At 39.4% G+C, this 18,116-nt stretch overlaps 1 protein-coding gene across 1 annotated transcript in view; it reads right to left on the bottom strand.

Annotated features, from left to right (window-relative positions):
- Positions 1-6,507: 6,507 nt before the first annotated feature.
- The window catches only part of SVEP1 (sushi, von Willebrand factor type A, EGF and pentraxin domain containing 1), a 206,957-nt gene continuing 195,348 nt past the window's right edge, over positions 6,508-18,116 (bottom strand). The window contains exons 46-48 of the mRNA XM_070375127.1: positions 17,185-17,280; positions 11,495-11,588; positions 6,508-6,898 (exon numbers count right to left, since the gene is read on the bottom strand). Of these exons, the coding sequence (XP_070231228.1) occupies positions 6,877-6,898; positions 11,495-11,588; positions 17,185-17,280 (212 nt within the window). The 3' untranslated portion in view covers positions 6,508-6,876. The remainder of the gene's footprint in view (positions 6,899-11,494; positions 11,589-17,184; positions 17,281-18,116) is intronic.

Here is an 18,116-nt window from a genome sequence, read left to right as displayed (position 1 = left end):
CTATGCCATGATGATTTTTCCTGTTATTAAAACTCTTTGTAAACATAATACCTCATGCCTTAATAATATTTAATCTTATGAATTCCATAACCAATACCATGAATTCCATAACCAATTCCAGGAATTTTAGTCATATAAATTGTTGCTGATTTTTAATATTAAAAATGCTGGACTTCCCAGGTAGTCCAGGGGTAAAGAATCTGTCTGATGATGCAGGGGGCACAGGTTCGATCCCTGGTCTGGGACGATTCCATCTGCCATGGGGCAACTAAGCCCTTGCGCCACAGACTGAGCCTGGAAACTGCAAGCCACAACTACCGAAGCCTGAGTGCTTAGAGCCTGTGCTCCGCAGCAAGAGAAGCCACGGTAATGAGGAGCCTGTGCACAGCAACTACGGAGAAGACCCTGCTCACCGCAATTCGAGAAAGACCAGGCATAGCACTGAAGGCCTAGTATCAGTTCCGTTCAGTTGCTCAGTCGTGTCCGACTCTTTGCGACCCCATGAATCGCAGCACGCCAGGCCTCCCTGTCCATCACCAACTCCCGGAGTTCACTCAAACTCATGTCCATCGAGTCAGTGATGCCATCCAGCCATCTCATCCTCTGTTGTCTCCTTCTCCTCCTGCCCCCAATCCCTCCCAGCATCAGGGTCTTTTCAAATGAGTCAGCTCTTGGCATCAGGTGGCCAAAGTACTGGAGTTTCAACTTCAACATCAGTCATTCCAATGGACACCCAGGACTGATCTCCTTTAGAATGGACCGGTTGGATCTCCTTGCAGTCTAAGGGACTCTCAAGAGTCTTCTCCAACACCACAGTTCAAAAGCATCAATTCTTCGGCACTCAGCTTTCTTCACAGTCCAACTCTCACATCCATACATGACCACTGGAAAAACCATAGCCTTGACTAGACGGACCTTTGTTGGCAAAGTAATGTTTCTGCTTTTCAATATGCTATCTAGGTTGGCCATAACTTTCTTTCCAAGGAGTAAGCATCTTTTAATTTCATGGCTGCAATCACCATCTGCAGTGATTTTGGAGCCCCAAAAATAAAGTCTGACACTGTCTCCACTGTTTCCCCATCTATTTCCCATTAAGTAGTAAATAAATAGATAAAACATTAAAAAATGCTGTGATAATTGTCTTGTGCATAAATATTTGCCTTTCAGTTTGATTTTTTTAAAAAATGAGACTGTGTTTCAGGCAAGGAATTACTGTAGCAAATATCATGCATTTAAAAAATTTTGATACAAGTTGCCAATTGTTTGGAAGAGAGATTGTTCCAGTTTATTTAACATTTTCCTACAAATGTTCAAGAAAATGATTTTATCTAACAGCCAACTGCATAGAGTCATTAAACAAACACTGCCACCACCACCACCACAATCTTTGCCAAGTGGGTAGGTGAAAATTTACCTCATTTCTTTTATAATTAATGAAGCTGCTCATTTTCTACCTATATTTCTTCTCCAGTGAACTGCTTGCTCATCTCTCTGCCCCAAACATAGTTTTCTTATAGTTATCTGTTAGATCATAAGATTTTAGAGCATTATTGTTTTGTCACCCGTGTTTCTGCTTGGTTTTACAATGCAGTTTGTGTTAAATTTCAACTTAGAAATTCCCACATTTTTGTAGTGAAACATATTTACTGCATGGGTCCTTTAAATTTTTACTTAAAAAAATTTCACGTATATACTTCTGAGGTTTTTAGCACACTGTTCATAAAGTTGTGTAGCTATCACCACTATCTAATTGCAGAGAATTTCATCAGTCCTATATCTATTAGCAATTATTCTTCATTCTCTCCTCTCTCACCTTCTCTATAGATTTGCCTGTCCTGGGCATTTCATATAAAAAGAATCTGATACTATAGGGCTTTTTGTGTCTGGCTTCTTTGACTTAGCATAATATCGTCAAGGTTCCCAAGGTTAATGTCAGCCTTTGTTTTTTGCCTCCTTTTGACCACATTTGGTTTTGCTATATCCTTTGTCTTTTTTGAGAAACCAGAGGAACTTAAAATCTATCTGTTCATAGTACACCTTAATCCACTGACTTTGGTTAATTTACTATTCAGCTTCTACTCCTTCTTACATCATCTTTCTAGTCTGAGTTTTAGAGATTGTTAAAAATAGAGGGACTTCCCTGGTGGTCCAGTGGCTAAGACTTCTTGCTCCCAATGCAGGGGGCCCGGGTTTGATCCCTGGTCAGGGAACTACACCCAGCATGGTGCAATTAAGAGTTCACAGGCCAAGACCCAAGATCCCATGCGCTACAACGAAGACCGAAGATCCTGTACACCACAACTGAGACCTGGCTCAGCCAAATAAACACATACATAAATATTAAAAAAAGATATTAAATTTTTCTGAAAGGTTTTCCTACATCTATTGAAATGATCATATGGCTTTCAGTACTTGACGTTCCTATGATATACAGTAGGAGCAATTTTACTATAGTTGGACAAATTGTTCATTCTTGTTACAAGAAACCATATCCCATTTGACCGTCATGGATTGTTGAATTTGTTTTTATCTATTGTCATTAACTGTTTTATGTTTGCCATATGGATGTTCCAAAGTTAAGAAGCAGCCTTTGAACACACTGATAAAACACAGGTATTTAAGGCCAGCATATCTGAGTTTTAATTCAAGTTACAAAATGTAAAATTTTGTGACCTTGGACATTTTCCTTTTCATCCTCATTTTGTGTTATTTTTGTAGATTTTTGACCATATGAATATGGGAAATCTTATATCTTCCTCTTTTCCTCACTTCTTATACTACATACATTTTCCATGTTATTGCATTATCTTTTTGAAGGCTGGTATAATGTATGATTGAGAATTGTGCTTGAGGTAGCACAGAGTTCTTTATTGGGACTTTCATCTATGTCCACATTTCACCAATAAATTCTGTGATGGGCTTTATTATGTCTAAAACTTGTTTTATTAGCTCAAATATAAAAATACTTTTAGAGATACAGATCATAGTGCTTTCTAAAATTATTATACTGATTTACACTCTAACTGACAATACATAAAATTTCCTGTTTTATCCCATGCTTACCAGCACTGTTTATTAACACTAAAAATAAGTCACTGCTAATCTGATATACAAAATGTTTTTTCCGTATCTGTGAGGTTAAACTTTTTCTCATACACATATGAATATACAGCATTTGTTTGGTGAGTTGTTTGTGTTCTGCAGGTCCATAAATTTTTTCAATTTATATAATAAAACCATTATAATAAAGATTAATATTTGGTCTGTCATAAAAATATATCTTTCCATTTTATGTACCTTTTTTCCTCTTTTTTTGGGCCACACTGCTTGGCTTGTGGGATCTTAATTCCCTGATCAGGAAGATCCCAAATCCATACTCTTGGTAGTAAAAAAATAGAGTCCATGGGCTTCCCTGGTGGCTCAGTGGTCCGCCTGCCAATGTAGGAGACACGGGTTCGATCCCTAGTCCAGGAAGATCCCACATGCCTCAGAGCAACTAAGCCTGTGCTGCACAATAAGAGAAGCCACCACAGCGAGAAGCCCGAGCGCCGCAACTAGAGAGCAGCTCTCACCGCGACGAGAGAAGAGACCCGGCGGCAGCAAAGCCCCAGCGTCTCACTCACCACAATGAGAGAAGAGAGAAGAGACCCGGCGGCAGCAAAGCCCCAGCGTCTCACTCACCACAATGAGAGAAGAGAGAAGAGACCCGGCGGCAGCAAAGCCCCAGCGCAGCCAAAACAAACGAAAAAAGAGGAATCCTCACCGCTGGGCCACCAACGGATTCTCTTTCCGTTTTGGTTACGTTTTTTAGAATGATAGCCCAAACTTTTTATTTATTTATGCTATCAAATCTATTACTCGTACCATAATTTTTCTGTAACTTCTAAACTAGAAGATTATTTTAAGTCTTTAATTTTTTTAGATAATCAATATTTAACTCCCCAGTCCACCCTGAATTTATTTCTATGTGGTGAGAATACAAATGAAAGGATTTTCAAATTTTTACCTACTGTCTAATGCCAGTGAGCTAACTTTCTAATGTTTTACAACAAAACTGTCACTGGTTGTTGATGCTTCCTTGATGAGTTCTGAGTTTTTAAGTAGAATATTTACACTTGCAGGTATAGACGTTCACACTGATGTTTTCATGTTTCTCAACCCAGAATGCACCACTTTAATTCCTACAGATTTTAATACTGGAGAAACACCCTTACTTCATTTTTTTTAGAAATTGAAGAATTCACAGTGAATATATTTAGTACTAAAGGTTTAAAAAATAACATTGTTCTGTAAATTGGTACAGCCACTTTGGAAAATACTATGGAGGTTCCTCAAAAAACTAAAATTAAAGTTGTCATATGAGCCAGCAATCCCATTCCTGGGCATATACCCAGGGAAAACTATAATTCAGAAAGATTCACGCACCTATGTTCACAGTAGCCTGTTTACAAAATCCAAGACAGGGAAACAAGCTCAATGTCCACTGACAGATGAATGGATAAAGAAATGTGGCATGTATACAACAGAACACTACGCAGCCATAAAAAAGAATGAAAGATGCCACTGCAGCAACATGGATGGGCCTAGAGATATCACACTAACTGACGTCAGAAAAAGAAAAATATATGCTATCCCACATATGCAAAATCTAAAACATGACAGAAATGAACAGAGACAGACTCACAGACAGACGAGAGAACAGACTTGTGGTTGCCAAGGTGAGGCAGATGGGGCAGGCACGGACTGGGAGCTTGGGGTTAGCAGGTGCAAACTGTCATATACAGAGTGGATGAACAGCAAGGTCTTACTGTGTATCCAAGGCAACTATACTCAATATCCTGTAATAAACCAGGATGGAGAAGAGTACAAAGGAGATATATACTATATATATATATAATATAATAAACATATACTATATAAATATATATTGGCTTCCCAGGTGCTGCAGTGGTAAAGATTCCATCTGCCAATGCAGGAGATGCAAGAGACACGGGTTCAATCCCTGGGTCAGGAGGATCCCCTGGAGTAGGAAATGGCGACTCACTTCAGTATTCTTGCCTGGAGAACTCCATGGACAAAGGAGCCAGGTGGGTACAATCCATGGGGTCACAAAGAGTTGGACATGACTGAGCATGCATACTCGCATGCCCGCATATGCGCACGCAACCACACACGTAACTGAATCGCTTTGCTATGCAGCAGCAATTAACACATTATAAATCAACTATATCGCAATAAATAAAATTTTTTCAACTGCTTTTAATATTATTTCCCTGTGAATCACATTTTTAGTTATGTAGATCCTCATATAATTTGCAAACCTCACTCATAAGATGCTTTATTTCCTTGTCCTGTCTGCACAACTCAACTAATATAACTTACTGTTAGGTATAGATCTTTTAATCTATTCAAGCTAACCCAATACAAATTTTACATAGTAGGTACATTTTCAGAACTGAGTTTTGCTTTCAACTGTAGTAGCTTTCCCTAGCTTAAAATTTCTGGTACCACCCTGCTTTTTATTAGATTTAGGATAGTTTTATGATCATAAATAACAAAAATCAACATAGTTTGGGAGTCGATGGGGGCATCAATTAAATAAAAGGAATACTCATAAACAGGGAAGACTAGTCAAGAGGGTGACTGTTGGAAGAAATAAGGAAGAGGAGTCAGTGGCTGACCGAAGAGGAGACAGTGAAGAGAACCACTTGGGCAGTCAAGATCTGTATCGTACGTCTCTTCACAGTGTTACAGAGAGCTCTGTGCCTTGTGTGGAAGCAGTTCTCCCAAAGGATGAGATGAATTGACTGCAATTTTCCTATTTTAAACAAATCCAATGTTGTGGCTTCCCCCCTACCCCTGAAAGTCTGAGAAAATCTTTATCCTGGTAGAAGGATCGTGATGGAGTTAGGGGGAAGCAGTGGGAATGGAGGGGCAGCTCAGCTCTGCCTTAGGCAAATTCAGTTCTTTTTTTTTTTTTTTTGGAGGTGGAGCCAGGAGCACAACTGTGGCAACTTCCCCATTTGCCTTTCCCTTTCCCCTTTTCTGTTGTGTTATTCCAATCTCCTTTCTCCCAAAGCAGTGAGTGGTGGGATTATGACCCAGGAATGGGCTCTCTGTTAATCTTCCAGTTCTTGCATTTCTTATTCCAACTGAGAGAAGGAAGTGAAGCACTTTAGTTTGTGAACCATGGTCATGTTTCCCCCCCTCCCCCATCCATTAAGTTGACGCCCACAGCTTTCCAAATGCTGGGGAAGGAATTAGTCAGGCTTCCCTCAGCACCAGAACAGTGTTTTGCATGGAGGATAGTAGGTGCAATAGTTACTTTCTAATTAAATAAAAGGAAACTTTTACTGTTACATATATTGTAGACATGATGGATCCAGCATGAAGGGGTCTCCTTTACTGTCATTTCTCAGTACATTCCATGTAATCTCATTATATGCTAGCGGCACCAGTCACGAATCCTCTTCTTTTTTCCCTCACAAAATGGCACTACTGGAAAAACATTATTTAGTAGCAAAATATATTTTAATTGAAAAATCATTTTAAGTAACTGAATAAAAATGTATACCAGGAACCTTCCAATAGACAGCAGAGTATGTACATTTTGTGAGAGTGGAGCAGCATCTATTTAATATATTTTTATATAGAAAATACAGGCATATTTAAAAATGGAAACATGTAAGAAGGTATGTCACAAGAAATAACAAACTATAACACAAAATAAAAGGGTCAACCCAAAGTAACAAGTCGACTGAAACGAGACAAGACCCAGCACCGTGTTGGAAAGTCTTCACGTAAATTGTGTGATGTCCAGGACTGCCAGGAAGAGATGATCCTGCATTTCAGGAGAGCTGGTTGGTTGTGCGGTGGTTAAAACCCAGTCCTCCTTTTCCTAGAACAAAAAACAAAGATTCAACAGTAAAGAAAGGGGAACAGCTGTTTGGGGGCTGATTAAAACACAGTTGACAGTCTCAGATACCTGGCGTCACCTGTGATGTGGTTTGGATGGATGGGGGTCATTCCTTGAGAAAACGAAGGGGCACGGAGAAAAAGTACTAACGTACCAGCACACTGGAGTTTTAGTCCTGGCTCTGTCACTCATCTGCTCTGATAATCTGCTCATCTATAGAATGAGGGCTTTGGACTTCGTGAACCTAAAGGTCTCTTACAGCGTGAACTGTCTACGGTTTTTATTTATGGCATTTGTTTAGGATCCATTTTGTGTGCATAGTCAGAGGAAACACAGTATCTGCCTTGAGGACTGAACCATTTGGGAATGACTCATCAGGAGAGAAGGCTACAGATTGAGGGACTTAATGAATGCCACAGGGTACTTCTCCACCAGCTGTCACGCTGCCTGAAAATCGCTCTGTCAACCAGCTGTGCTAAGTTGCTTCAGTCGTGTCTGACTCTGTGAGACCCCTGGACTGCAGTCTGCCAGCCTCCTCTGTCCATGGGATTTCCCCAGCAAGAATATCAGAGTGGGTTGCCATGCCCTCCTCCAGGGGATCTTTCCAACCCAGGGATCAAACCCGTATCTCTTAGGTCTCCTGCATTGTCAGTGGATTCTTTACCATGAGCATCAATTTTTATGTCTTTATTAAGTATGAGGGAGACAATCTTTGAGGCACTCAATCTTACAAAAGAGAAAGAAGTATTTGTAAACATTTATTGCTTTGATTTCTCAGAAAAGCTTTCTCTCCATCCCATTTCAGGAAATTATATTCCACCTTTCTTTCATCAATGAATTGTCAGTCTCTACCCTTTACCCAAAGGCATGGTAAAAGTTTTAGCAAAATGAACTTTCACATTAGAATAACCCAACCTAGGATCACCACTGACTGATCCATGGTGGACCCTTGAATTAATCTGGGCTAATGAGTTCTTCTCCTGCAGTTTTAAAATGGATCAGCACATTATTTCTGTGGGCAGAGGGTCCTTCCACGTGAACTGAGAAGCAGAGGAAAGCGCTCTGCATTGTGACGATGGAGAAGATGCTGGAGACAGGTGAGATGGGAGGGGAGAGACTTTAGATGTCTTCAAGTCCTCAGTCTGTTTGCCCTCATGCTCAGCCAACCCATGTATGGGATTCCATATGAGGTCTCATTATTGTGATAACAGAGTCCTTTCTTTGCTTAAGCCACTTGGAGTTGCAATAACAGAGTCCTAGCTAATACAGGTCTCCTTTAAAACCCATCACAGTATAAGGAGAGGGGGGCTGCTGGGTCTTCTGGGTTGATCTTTCCTTGAATTTGCCATCATTTTTTTTTGGATTCCTTTATCAAGCTTTTGAATTGAAAAAATCTAGATTTTATTACCTTTATTAATAGCATTTTGTTGTTTATAAAGTAAGTTATTTCTGGATATTCTCTGGTCAAGAAAAAGTTCCTATAGGGGTAGTTGACTCTTGAATAATGCAGGGGTGAGGGGCGCTGACCCTCTGAGCAGTCAAAAATTGGTGGATGATTTTACCATCAATCTGTGGTTCCACATCCACAGATTCAGCCAACTGAAGACTGTATAGATCTGTATTATGGATCTATTGGAAAAAAAATACATATATAGGTGGACTCATGCTGTTCAAACTCATTTTGCTCAACGGTCAATTGTATTTTGATATTAGAGAACCACACAAACTCTGAGCTTCCTTTATTTATCCGTAAGATGAAGTAGCTGAAACATAAAGCTTAAAATAAGAATGTTACAAATACTTCCTGTTCCTTTTTGAGTCACTGGCATTGTTTCTATCTTTGCTTTTTCTTTTCTTTGCTTTTTTCATTTCCCCAGAAATCCTCTCCAGTTTGATTCTCATTTTCTTAAGTTCTTTCAACTCTGCTCTCAGGTAAAACTATCATTTTTCTGTTAGAAACTTCTAAATATACTTGTACAATCCAAATTTGTCCTTCAGGGTTCAATTTTTTTTTCTTTCTGCAGAGATGCATATACTTGAGTTGATATAAAGAAATTCACTAGCATGAAACAGATATTTTCAATAATTAAGTTTGTATTTAAATAGATTTTTGTCTTGGCAAGTTGACTTTAATAGTCCAATCAAAATTAAATAAAAGGACATGAAAAAAGAAATACTCTTTCCAGTTAACTGAATTTTTCACTTAAAAAAATGAATATGGAAATACCCATTTTTTAATGATTCCTATAATATAGAAGTAAATGTACATAATACAAATCTAAGTGATGTAATATAATGATGTATATTAAAAATTTTAAATAGAGCTGGTAATATTCCAACACTGCAAATATTTATGTGGACAATGTTATAATATTGAAAATATTTTATCAATGGTATGATGCAGTATGTAATCAAAATGATATGGTACTGGCATAAAAAACAGACCATAGATCAATGAAACAGAATAGAGAACCCAGAAATAAATCCACATATATATGGTTAATTAACTTATGGTAAAAGAAGTTACCATAAGTTCTTCTTTCTCCTAGGAGAAAAACATAGGCCATAGGCTCCTTGACATCAGCCTTAGCATTTTTTTTTTTTTTTTGGATTTGCCATCAAAGCAAAGGCAACAAAAGCAAAAATTAACAAGTGGGAGCACATCAAACCCAAAACTTCTGCACCATAAAGAAAAACATCAGCAAAATGAAAAGACAACTTACTGAATAGAAGAAAGTATTTTCAAACCATATATCCTATGAGTTAATGTTCAAACTACATAAAGAACTTACAGATGTATATGAGAAGATGCTCAACATCACTAACCATCAGGAAATACAAATTAAAACTACAATGAGATGTTATCTCAAACCTGTTAGAATTGCTATTATCTGAAAGGCAAACAATAACAAGCATTGTTGAAGATGTACAGAAAAGGAAATCTTGTGCACTACTGGTGGGAGTATAAGTTGGTGCAGCCACTGTAGAAAATATTATGGAGTTTCCTCAAAAGATTTAAAATAAAACTACCATGTGATCCAGCAACTCTCTGGGCATTTATCCGAAGAAAATGAAAACATTAATTGGAAAAGATGTCTGCACTCCCATGTTCATTTTGGCATTATTTACAATAGCCAAGACATGGAAACAACCTGTGCCCATCAATGAATGAGCAGATAAGAAAATTTTCTTTATAAATACACACACACACGCCTCACAATGGAATATTATGAAGCCATAAAAAGAATGAAATCTTGTCAACTGTGACAAATGGATGGACCTTGAGGTCATTCCTGCTGCTGCTGCTAAGTCACTTCAGTCATGTCCAACTCCGTGTGACCCCATAGACGGCAGCCCACCAGGCTCCCCAGTCCCTGGGATTCTCCAGGCAAGAACACTGGAGTGGGTTGCCATTTCCTTCTCCAATGCATGAAAGTGAAAAATGAAAGTGAATAGGCTAAGTGAAATGAGTCAGAAAGAGAGAGACAGATACTGTATCATTTTGCTTATATGTAGAATCTAAAAACAAAAACCAGAACCAAACTTACAGATACCGAGAACAGATTGGTGGTCGGCCAGAGGTAGAGGTGGGTGGGGGGGTTGGGCAAAACGGGTGAAAGGAGTCAAAAGGCACAAATTTCCAGTTATAAAATAAGTAAGTCATGGGGATAGTATATATAACATGGCGATTATAATTAATAATACCGTACTGCACATTGGAAAGTTGCTAAGAGCAGTAGATCTTAAAAAGTGTCATTTCAAGAAAAAAATTGTTATAACTACATACGTGGACTTACATAGTTAACTATACTGGGTGATCACTGCACAATGTGTACATATAGAAATACTGAATCACTATGTTATACTAATATCCTAAACTAATATAATGTTGTATGTCCATTATACTTCAATAAAAAGTTTATGATATTTAAACTTTCAAACTATTTTTCCTGTATTTTGGGATAATCTTTTCTCAACTATGATATTTATCTGCTTACAAATGAGAAATCAATTGCTAGAACACATTTTTACATAAATTTTCTTCTAGTCCATTAAATACTGACTATATATACTGTAAAAAATATGGAACAAAAATTTTGACTTTAAAAATAAATGTTCCTTATCATCAATACTATTTTTATTATAAATAGGAATGCAAATGAACATCAGTAAACCATATTGAGTTCATCATTTATTTGTATCCTTTCTTATGAAGGGTGAAATCTACCATTCAAGAAGGCGTTAACTTGTTTAATTAACCCCTTTCTCTTTGTCAAAAAACTACACAAATTTGCATGTCCTCCTTGTGCAGAGGCTATTCTAATCCTCTAAAATTGTGTTGCTTCAATTTTAGTATTTGTGCTGTAATAAATGTGTGTTTTTGAGAAATCATTGTTTTATCTGTCAAATATTAAGTAATACTTCTTCATTTGGCTTTAGTTCAAATCTCAAAACGGATATTTCTGGATACAAAATGCTTACCTTCAAACCAGAGATATCTTCTGGCTCTTGGGGCAACTTAACTTGAATTTCAGTCTTCTCATGTTGTAGATAAATAGTAGTTTTTGGTTGTCTTACCTGGAACAGTCATGTCCTGTCCATGCTGAGAGACAATGGCATCGGTTTGGTCTTACGCATTTTCCACCATTTAAGCAGGGAGACTGGCAGACAGCTGGGATGAAAAATTCACGCGTTTACTTAATGAATACTAAGCAATCACGAAGATGCTCATGAAGACATACAGAATAAGATTTGACTCTGCTCTCTGCTCTAGCTGCCACCATTCCTCATGGACTACATCCTGCCAGTTGGCTCAATCTCACATTATTATGTGGTATCACCTCCCTCTGTAGTTCCAAGCAAGAATTGATCTTTATATTTAAATCCCAGCTTAAGTTCTACCTGCATACTCTGAGTCCACTAATTTTTCTCTTCTTTAATTATTTATGTAACTAATTTGACAGTTTTGAACTGAAAATTATTCATATGCTCAATGAGACTGTCGAGCTCTTGAGAGAGCCAGCAATGAACTATGACTGATAAAGTCGTTATATCAGATGTTAATTCTTACGACACTAGATCAGGCACATAGACTGGCTAACATAACAAATGATTCAAAAGCCCTTTGTGCTTGCTAGGAAATGTATTTCATGGCTTTTACCAACTTTAATTGGACTTACAGACTGGGGTCGAGTTAAAAATGAGCCACTGATGTAACCCTGAGTGAAAGCTGAGAGATTTACTATACAGCCATCTTTCTCAAAGTCCATAGTCTCAGGGTCAAACTCTTCTTCTCCATGAATCTGCTTGTTAAAAAACCTAAGGACACTAAAAACAGATGAAGACCAGCCTGTTTAACGTATCAAAGAAAAAAATAAGATGCCTGTTAGGAGAAAGTTGGAAATGAGAAACATTTCAGTCTCATTATAGCTTGGAAATGCAGGCTTCCCCAGATGAAAAACTCATCTTTGGTGAGAGATAAAGAAACGTCACTTCTTTATCACTCATTCGTAAAATATAGGGAAAACGTCAGCAATCCAGGCACTTGATAAGCATTGAGAGAGGATAAGAATGAAAACACCAGTCTTTGCTCTTGGTGAGCTTTCTTGACAAGCAAGCCAACAAAATGCACATATTTGCAATATAACAAAAAGGAAATTATGAAATGAAGCAGGGTCAAGAATAGCAAAAATAAAACTCAATAATCTACAACTAATTCTCCATAGCTGTTTGCTAATGTTAAAAAATCACTCCTTTTCAATACCATGAATTTAGCACTAACTGACTGTACTAATAATTTTTAAAAATTATTATTTTTCACTTCTCCATGTAAAAGCTTAACACCTTCCTCCTTCCCTATAACATGGGTGACACCAACATTCCATTCTGGGCACCTTCTCATGCCACCTTCTGCACAGATTTCTTTTCCTCCACAAAAGTTTTCCAGTGATGACTAATATCTGTCTTCAATGCAGTGTATCTTCTGGGAAGATACATCATCCAAGTGCCTGTCAGACCTCTCCCTTGTGTGTTCCAAACTCAGTGTGTTCTTGCGCATGCATGCATGCGTGCTCAGTCATGTCTTTACTAACTCTTTGTGACCTTATGGACTGTAGTCTGCCAGGCTCCTCTGTCCATGGAACTTTTCAGGTAAGAATAATGGAATGTGTTTCCAGTTCCTCTTTCACAGCATGTATTTTCTTAACTCCTTATCTGTACCTTCAACCTCAACTGTCCTTACCTAACTCTTTTATCTGTATCTTCAAACTCAGCCTGTCCTTACTTAACTCCTTATCTGTACCTTCAAAGCTCTTCCTTTTGGGTTCCCTGTCTCAGTAAATGGCACCATCTTCCACTCAGAAGCCTAAACTGGAAATGTCAACCTTAACTCTCCTTAGACCTTTATTTCCACAATAAATCTATAGCCAGGTAGTGTGGATTCATCTATCTTCTCTCAAATATATCCTTTTTGGTCACCATTTCTCTAGACTTCATTGAATGTCAGTGTTGGTCACTCAGTCATGTCCCACTCTTTAGGACCCTGTGGATTGCAGCCCTCCAGGCTCCTGTCTACGGGATTCTCCAGGCAAGAAGACTGGAGTGGGCTGCCCATCTCTTCTTCAGAGGATCTTCCCGATCCAGGGATCGAACCCAGGTTTCCTGCACTGCAGGCAGATTCTTTACCTCTTGCCAATTCAGGCTGGGATAAGTCTCTAACAAGTCTATTTTTAAGGCTTGCTTTCTGCCCTTTTCTGTACTGTTCCCAAAATAATTTTTCTAAAAGAAAATCTAATCACATGATTTTCCTGCTTAAGTCCCTTTAACAGCTTCTGTGGCTCAGAAGACATAATTAAGTACACACTGCACTTCCTAATCTGGCTCTGCCTAGCTTTATTATTTCACTTCCGGTCATACCCCTCCACGGCCTCTATGGCTTCTGCTCTGGCTCTAGTTAGCTGATCAAGTTTGTGTTACACTTCTATGCCTTTGTCTGGAATGAGCTCCACCTTGCTCTTCCTTTGATTCTACGCTTGTGAATCCTTTTCTGAACATCTACTGGGACTTCCCTAGTGGCTCAGACCATAAAGTGCCTGCCTGCAATGCGGGAGACCCAGGTTCGACCCCTGGGTCGACGACTGAGTGACCTCACTTTACATTTGGGGTGGTTTACTCATTTTACTACTGATATGTAGAGAGTTCAATTCGCCTCCAGTCACATACAGGGCCATTCTGCTATAGGCCATTCTACATCCCTTCTTCTTTTCTAGGCTGGATTCTGGAGAGCAAGATCTCCTGTTTTATACCCTTTTGTATGTTTAATACCTAATGGATGTAAGTGGGGTCTTTGCTGAGGTAGCTGCAGCAAAACTGAAAACCATAAAGACTGTATGGCTCATGTCAGGCAGGTGCTTAATGTCAGGAGCTAAGGAACTAAAAGAAATCCAAATGAGTCAGATCAATTGAGCTTTAAATGGCGTGTGTGTGTGTTTAGTCCCTCAGTCGTGTCTGACTCTGTGTGACCCTGTAGACTTTAGCCTGCTGGGCTCTGTCCATGGGATTTTCCAGGCAAGAATATTGGAGTAGGTTGCCATTTCCTCCTCCAGTGGATCCTCCTGATTCAGGGATCGAACCTGCGTCTCCTGCATTGCAGGTGGATTCTTTATTGTTGAGTGACCAGGGAAGATCCTTAAATGGCGTGGTTCTAGCTAACTGTGTAATGTCTAGAGATGGAATGTTAGAAAACAGATTTCCGTGGTGGAGAGCAAGTTTAGGGATAACGGGAAACTTAGGCAGGCCTTTGGAGGTGAGTTGGAACAGGCAGTAGCCATGTCTGCAGGGGACAAGATGCGACTGGCAGGAAGGGAAGTAAGTGTATCAGCTGTGCTGCTGCTGGTCCACGCAGTGCCTCAGGAGGCAGAAGAATCTGGGCTGGATGTGGAGCCAACAAGCGACCATTTCAGGTTCTTAAACAGGGCAAAGATATGCCCAGAGCCATGTGTAATGGTGTTATTTTGGAAATAGAAATGGGAAGGTTAAGTAGTAGACTCTGGCAGTGATCCAGAGGAAAGGTCTTCTACTAGTTGGTGATAGTGGAGATAGAGTAGGATGCAAGAGATATGGAGTGGGAAGAAACAGAAAGGAGTGCTGATACTGGTAGACGAAGCGGGAGGGCGACTTGCGAGTGTCTCCATCTGGAAGCATGCTGCCAACACCTACAGAGATAAGATGCCTGGGAAAGGGCAAAGCTGGTTTGCAGATAGGTTCAATTTTGTATGCATGAGAAATATAGATAAATAGCAAAGTTGGGGGCTCCCCTGCTGGCTCAGTGATAAAGAATCCACCTGCCAATGCAGGAGACATGGGTTCCACCCCTGATGTGGGGAGATCCCACGTGCCTAGGTGCAACTAAGTCTGTGTGCCACAACTGCTGAGCCATGCTCCAGAGCCTGGGAGCTGCAACTACTGAAGGCCAAGTAGACCGCTAGAGCCTGTGGTCCGCAGCAAGAGAAGCCACTTCAGTGAGAAGCCGGAGCCGCAACTAGAGAGGAGCCCCCGCTTGCGGCAACTAGGGGAAAGCCCGCACAGCGACAAAGACCCAGCATAGCAAAATAACAAACAAATAAAAAATGTTTAAAAATCAAGGTTGATTTGTGATAAAGAAATACCAAACATTACTTTAAGACTTTCAAATACCCCTTGCTCTAGCCCTCCTTTTTCTTTTATTTTTATTTCATTTTGTTTTTCCCAATTTTTCTCGAGGTATTTCAAATTGGTTCCTTTCCTCTATAACCAACAGAGTCATAACCAATGTAAGCCATTAAAGGAATCTAAAAGTTGTCTGTGTTTTCCATAAAAGTTTATTAAATAATAAGTGAGAACATGGGATGGTGATATCAGATTTTAAGGGGTGTTACAGGAGGCTTCTTTGAGACTTTAGTGAAAGTTATGAGCCCACTTATACGGCAAGATACATACATATCAAACTTTTAATGTAAGAGTGAAATGTCATGGGTTCCTACACCACCCAAAGCTCATCTATGGTACTCTAAAATCAACAAGGTTTACAACAGAGCACTAGAGATAATACAATCAGGAGTCAACCCCTGTACCATTTCATTTGACGTCTGCCTTTTCTCTGATGAAAATAAAAATGGAGAAATGCAAAAAATCAAGAGTTTCAAATAAAAGCTTCAAATTTAGCCTCCAGTATTACATTGTTTCTTTCCTACACTCATGGATGGCTCACTTTTGGCTTTATGTGGGGTGGCTGCACATCTGATTTGGGGTTTTTGCAACTTTGACTCCCATTTCCCTGACTTGCTTCTTAATAGCCCCTTTCATCTTCCCAACCTCCCAGTTTGGAGGCTAAATTATACAGTCACTTGAGCCTTAGAGTTCGTGACAAGCTCTGGTGTCAGTTGGCCTGCTCTGTTTTACAATTAACCTCATAGGAAGTGGTATAATTATTATTTACAGGAGCAATAGTAAGGGTTAGAGTTAATGCAAAATAAATACAGTGAGTTCTATGCTTTTAACAGTTGCCTGACAATTAAGACATTAAAAAGGTAAAAAAAATCTATCATTTTAGACTGTAGGATTATTTAGACAATTACTGAAAAACCTGTCATACGCAGGCACTATGCTAGCTACTGAGAATATAAAGATCACAAATATCCCTGCCCACCAGTGGCATACAATCTAGTGAGGGCAGGGAAATATCAAAATCAAGCAATTCAACAGACAGCAAAGTATAGTGGATAGGCAGGTATTTGAGCATGGGTCGCTATGAGGACATGTTTATCACAAATCAACAATAGTTTGTTACTGTCTTCCATGATAAGGAACCATCTCTTGTTGAGTTATTTCACTTTAACTTCAATTGTATTTATTTAGAGTCCGTTCTTTCCAAATAGTTACTGCAAATTTAGTGATTTAGCTTCATAGAGATTTAAATAAATATTCTTCTGAACTTCTGCATTATGTTTTCTCTACATTGTGCAACACAGAGCAAATGACATGAAGAAGGCTGACCAATGAGTTAACTCAGATGCTCTTATTTGTCATACCACCCTGAGAGGTGTCTCTGAGGTAGAAATAGGTTGAGCACTGAGACCACCATTCAAGAGACCATCTTGAGGAATTCGTGAGAAACCCTGATACCCTTCTGTTTTACTGCCACCTCTGAATCTGAGTCACACTCATCAGTTGTTCTCTAGGGTTTCATGGAGCCCAGGCACCAATAAAACCAACTATGCCAGGATGCCTACCTGTATGACAGCGGGACCCTGTCCAGCCAGGTGAGCAGTCACATTGATAAGGGGCCACACAGCGACCGCCGTTCAGACAGGGAAGAATGCAGATCGCTAGAAAGGAGATCAAAAAGGACTGGATCAAAACCCACACACTCAGACATGATCGCGTGTTCCAAAGATATTTTCCAGGAGGAGTAAAACCTTAGATGACCCACTAAATAACCTTCCTGTATATGCTGTGTTTATTAATCAGTATTATTGAGAAAACACAATCCAGAAAGTCAATCTGGACCCTTAGCCTCGTGTAACGACTCCAATGCCAAGTGCACTCTTTCCGAGAGGACACACTGAAATTGATGCCTGCTAAGCGCTTTGCTTTCTCTTCACAAAATAAGCAGAATGCTTTTCATTCATTATCGTTTCAAATTTCCATTACAAATTACATAAAATGCTCTAAGAGGGTTTGGCTGCCTTGAGGTTCTCTTCTTGGCTGTAATTAAATGTGAAAATGGCAGTCAGATAAGCTCTTCCATGGGCTGGTGTGGGCAACACTTTAGTAGCCGCCACCCTTTATTTCCTTGGAGCTGAGGCCTAATGGTGACTGAATCTGGCCTCCCTGACATTCTGCATGGCAATCATTTCTCCTACTAGAAATCACTGAGGTCCGTAAAGAGGTGTTATCTGTTTAAAAGAAGTGAGACTGTTTATTGACTTGGTATTCAAAGCATGGTTCTCAAGACCAAAACATTGGCATTACATAGGACTTAGCTGGAAATGCAGAATCTCAGGTCCTGTCTTGGATCTACCAAATCAGAACCCGCATTGACCCTCTCCCTGGTTGTCTGTAAGCATAGGAAAGCCTGGGAAGCCCTGATCAAATGCACTGATCAAAGGCACATGTTCAGCAAAGCCAGGCCTGTGATGATCCTTGGCATTCTAGTAGGTCA

Source organism: Bos mutus, chromosome 8 (assembly GCF_027580195.1).
Source record: "Bos mutus isolate GX-2022 chromosome 8, NWIPB_WYAK_1.1, whole genome shotgun sequence".
NCBI lineage: Eukaryota > Metazoa > Chordata > Mammalia > Artiodactyla > Bovidae > Bos > Bos mutus.
This window is presented reverse-complemented; position numbering and strand designations above follow the sequence as displayed.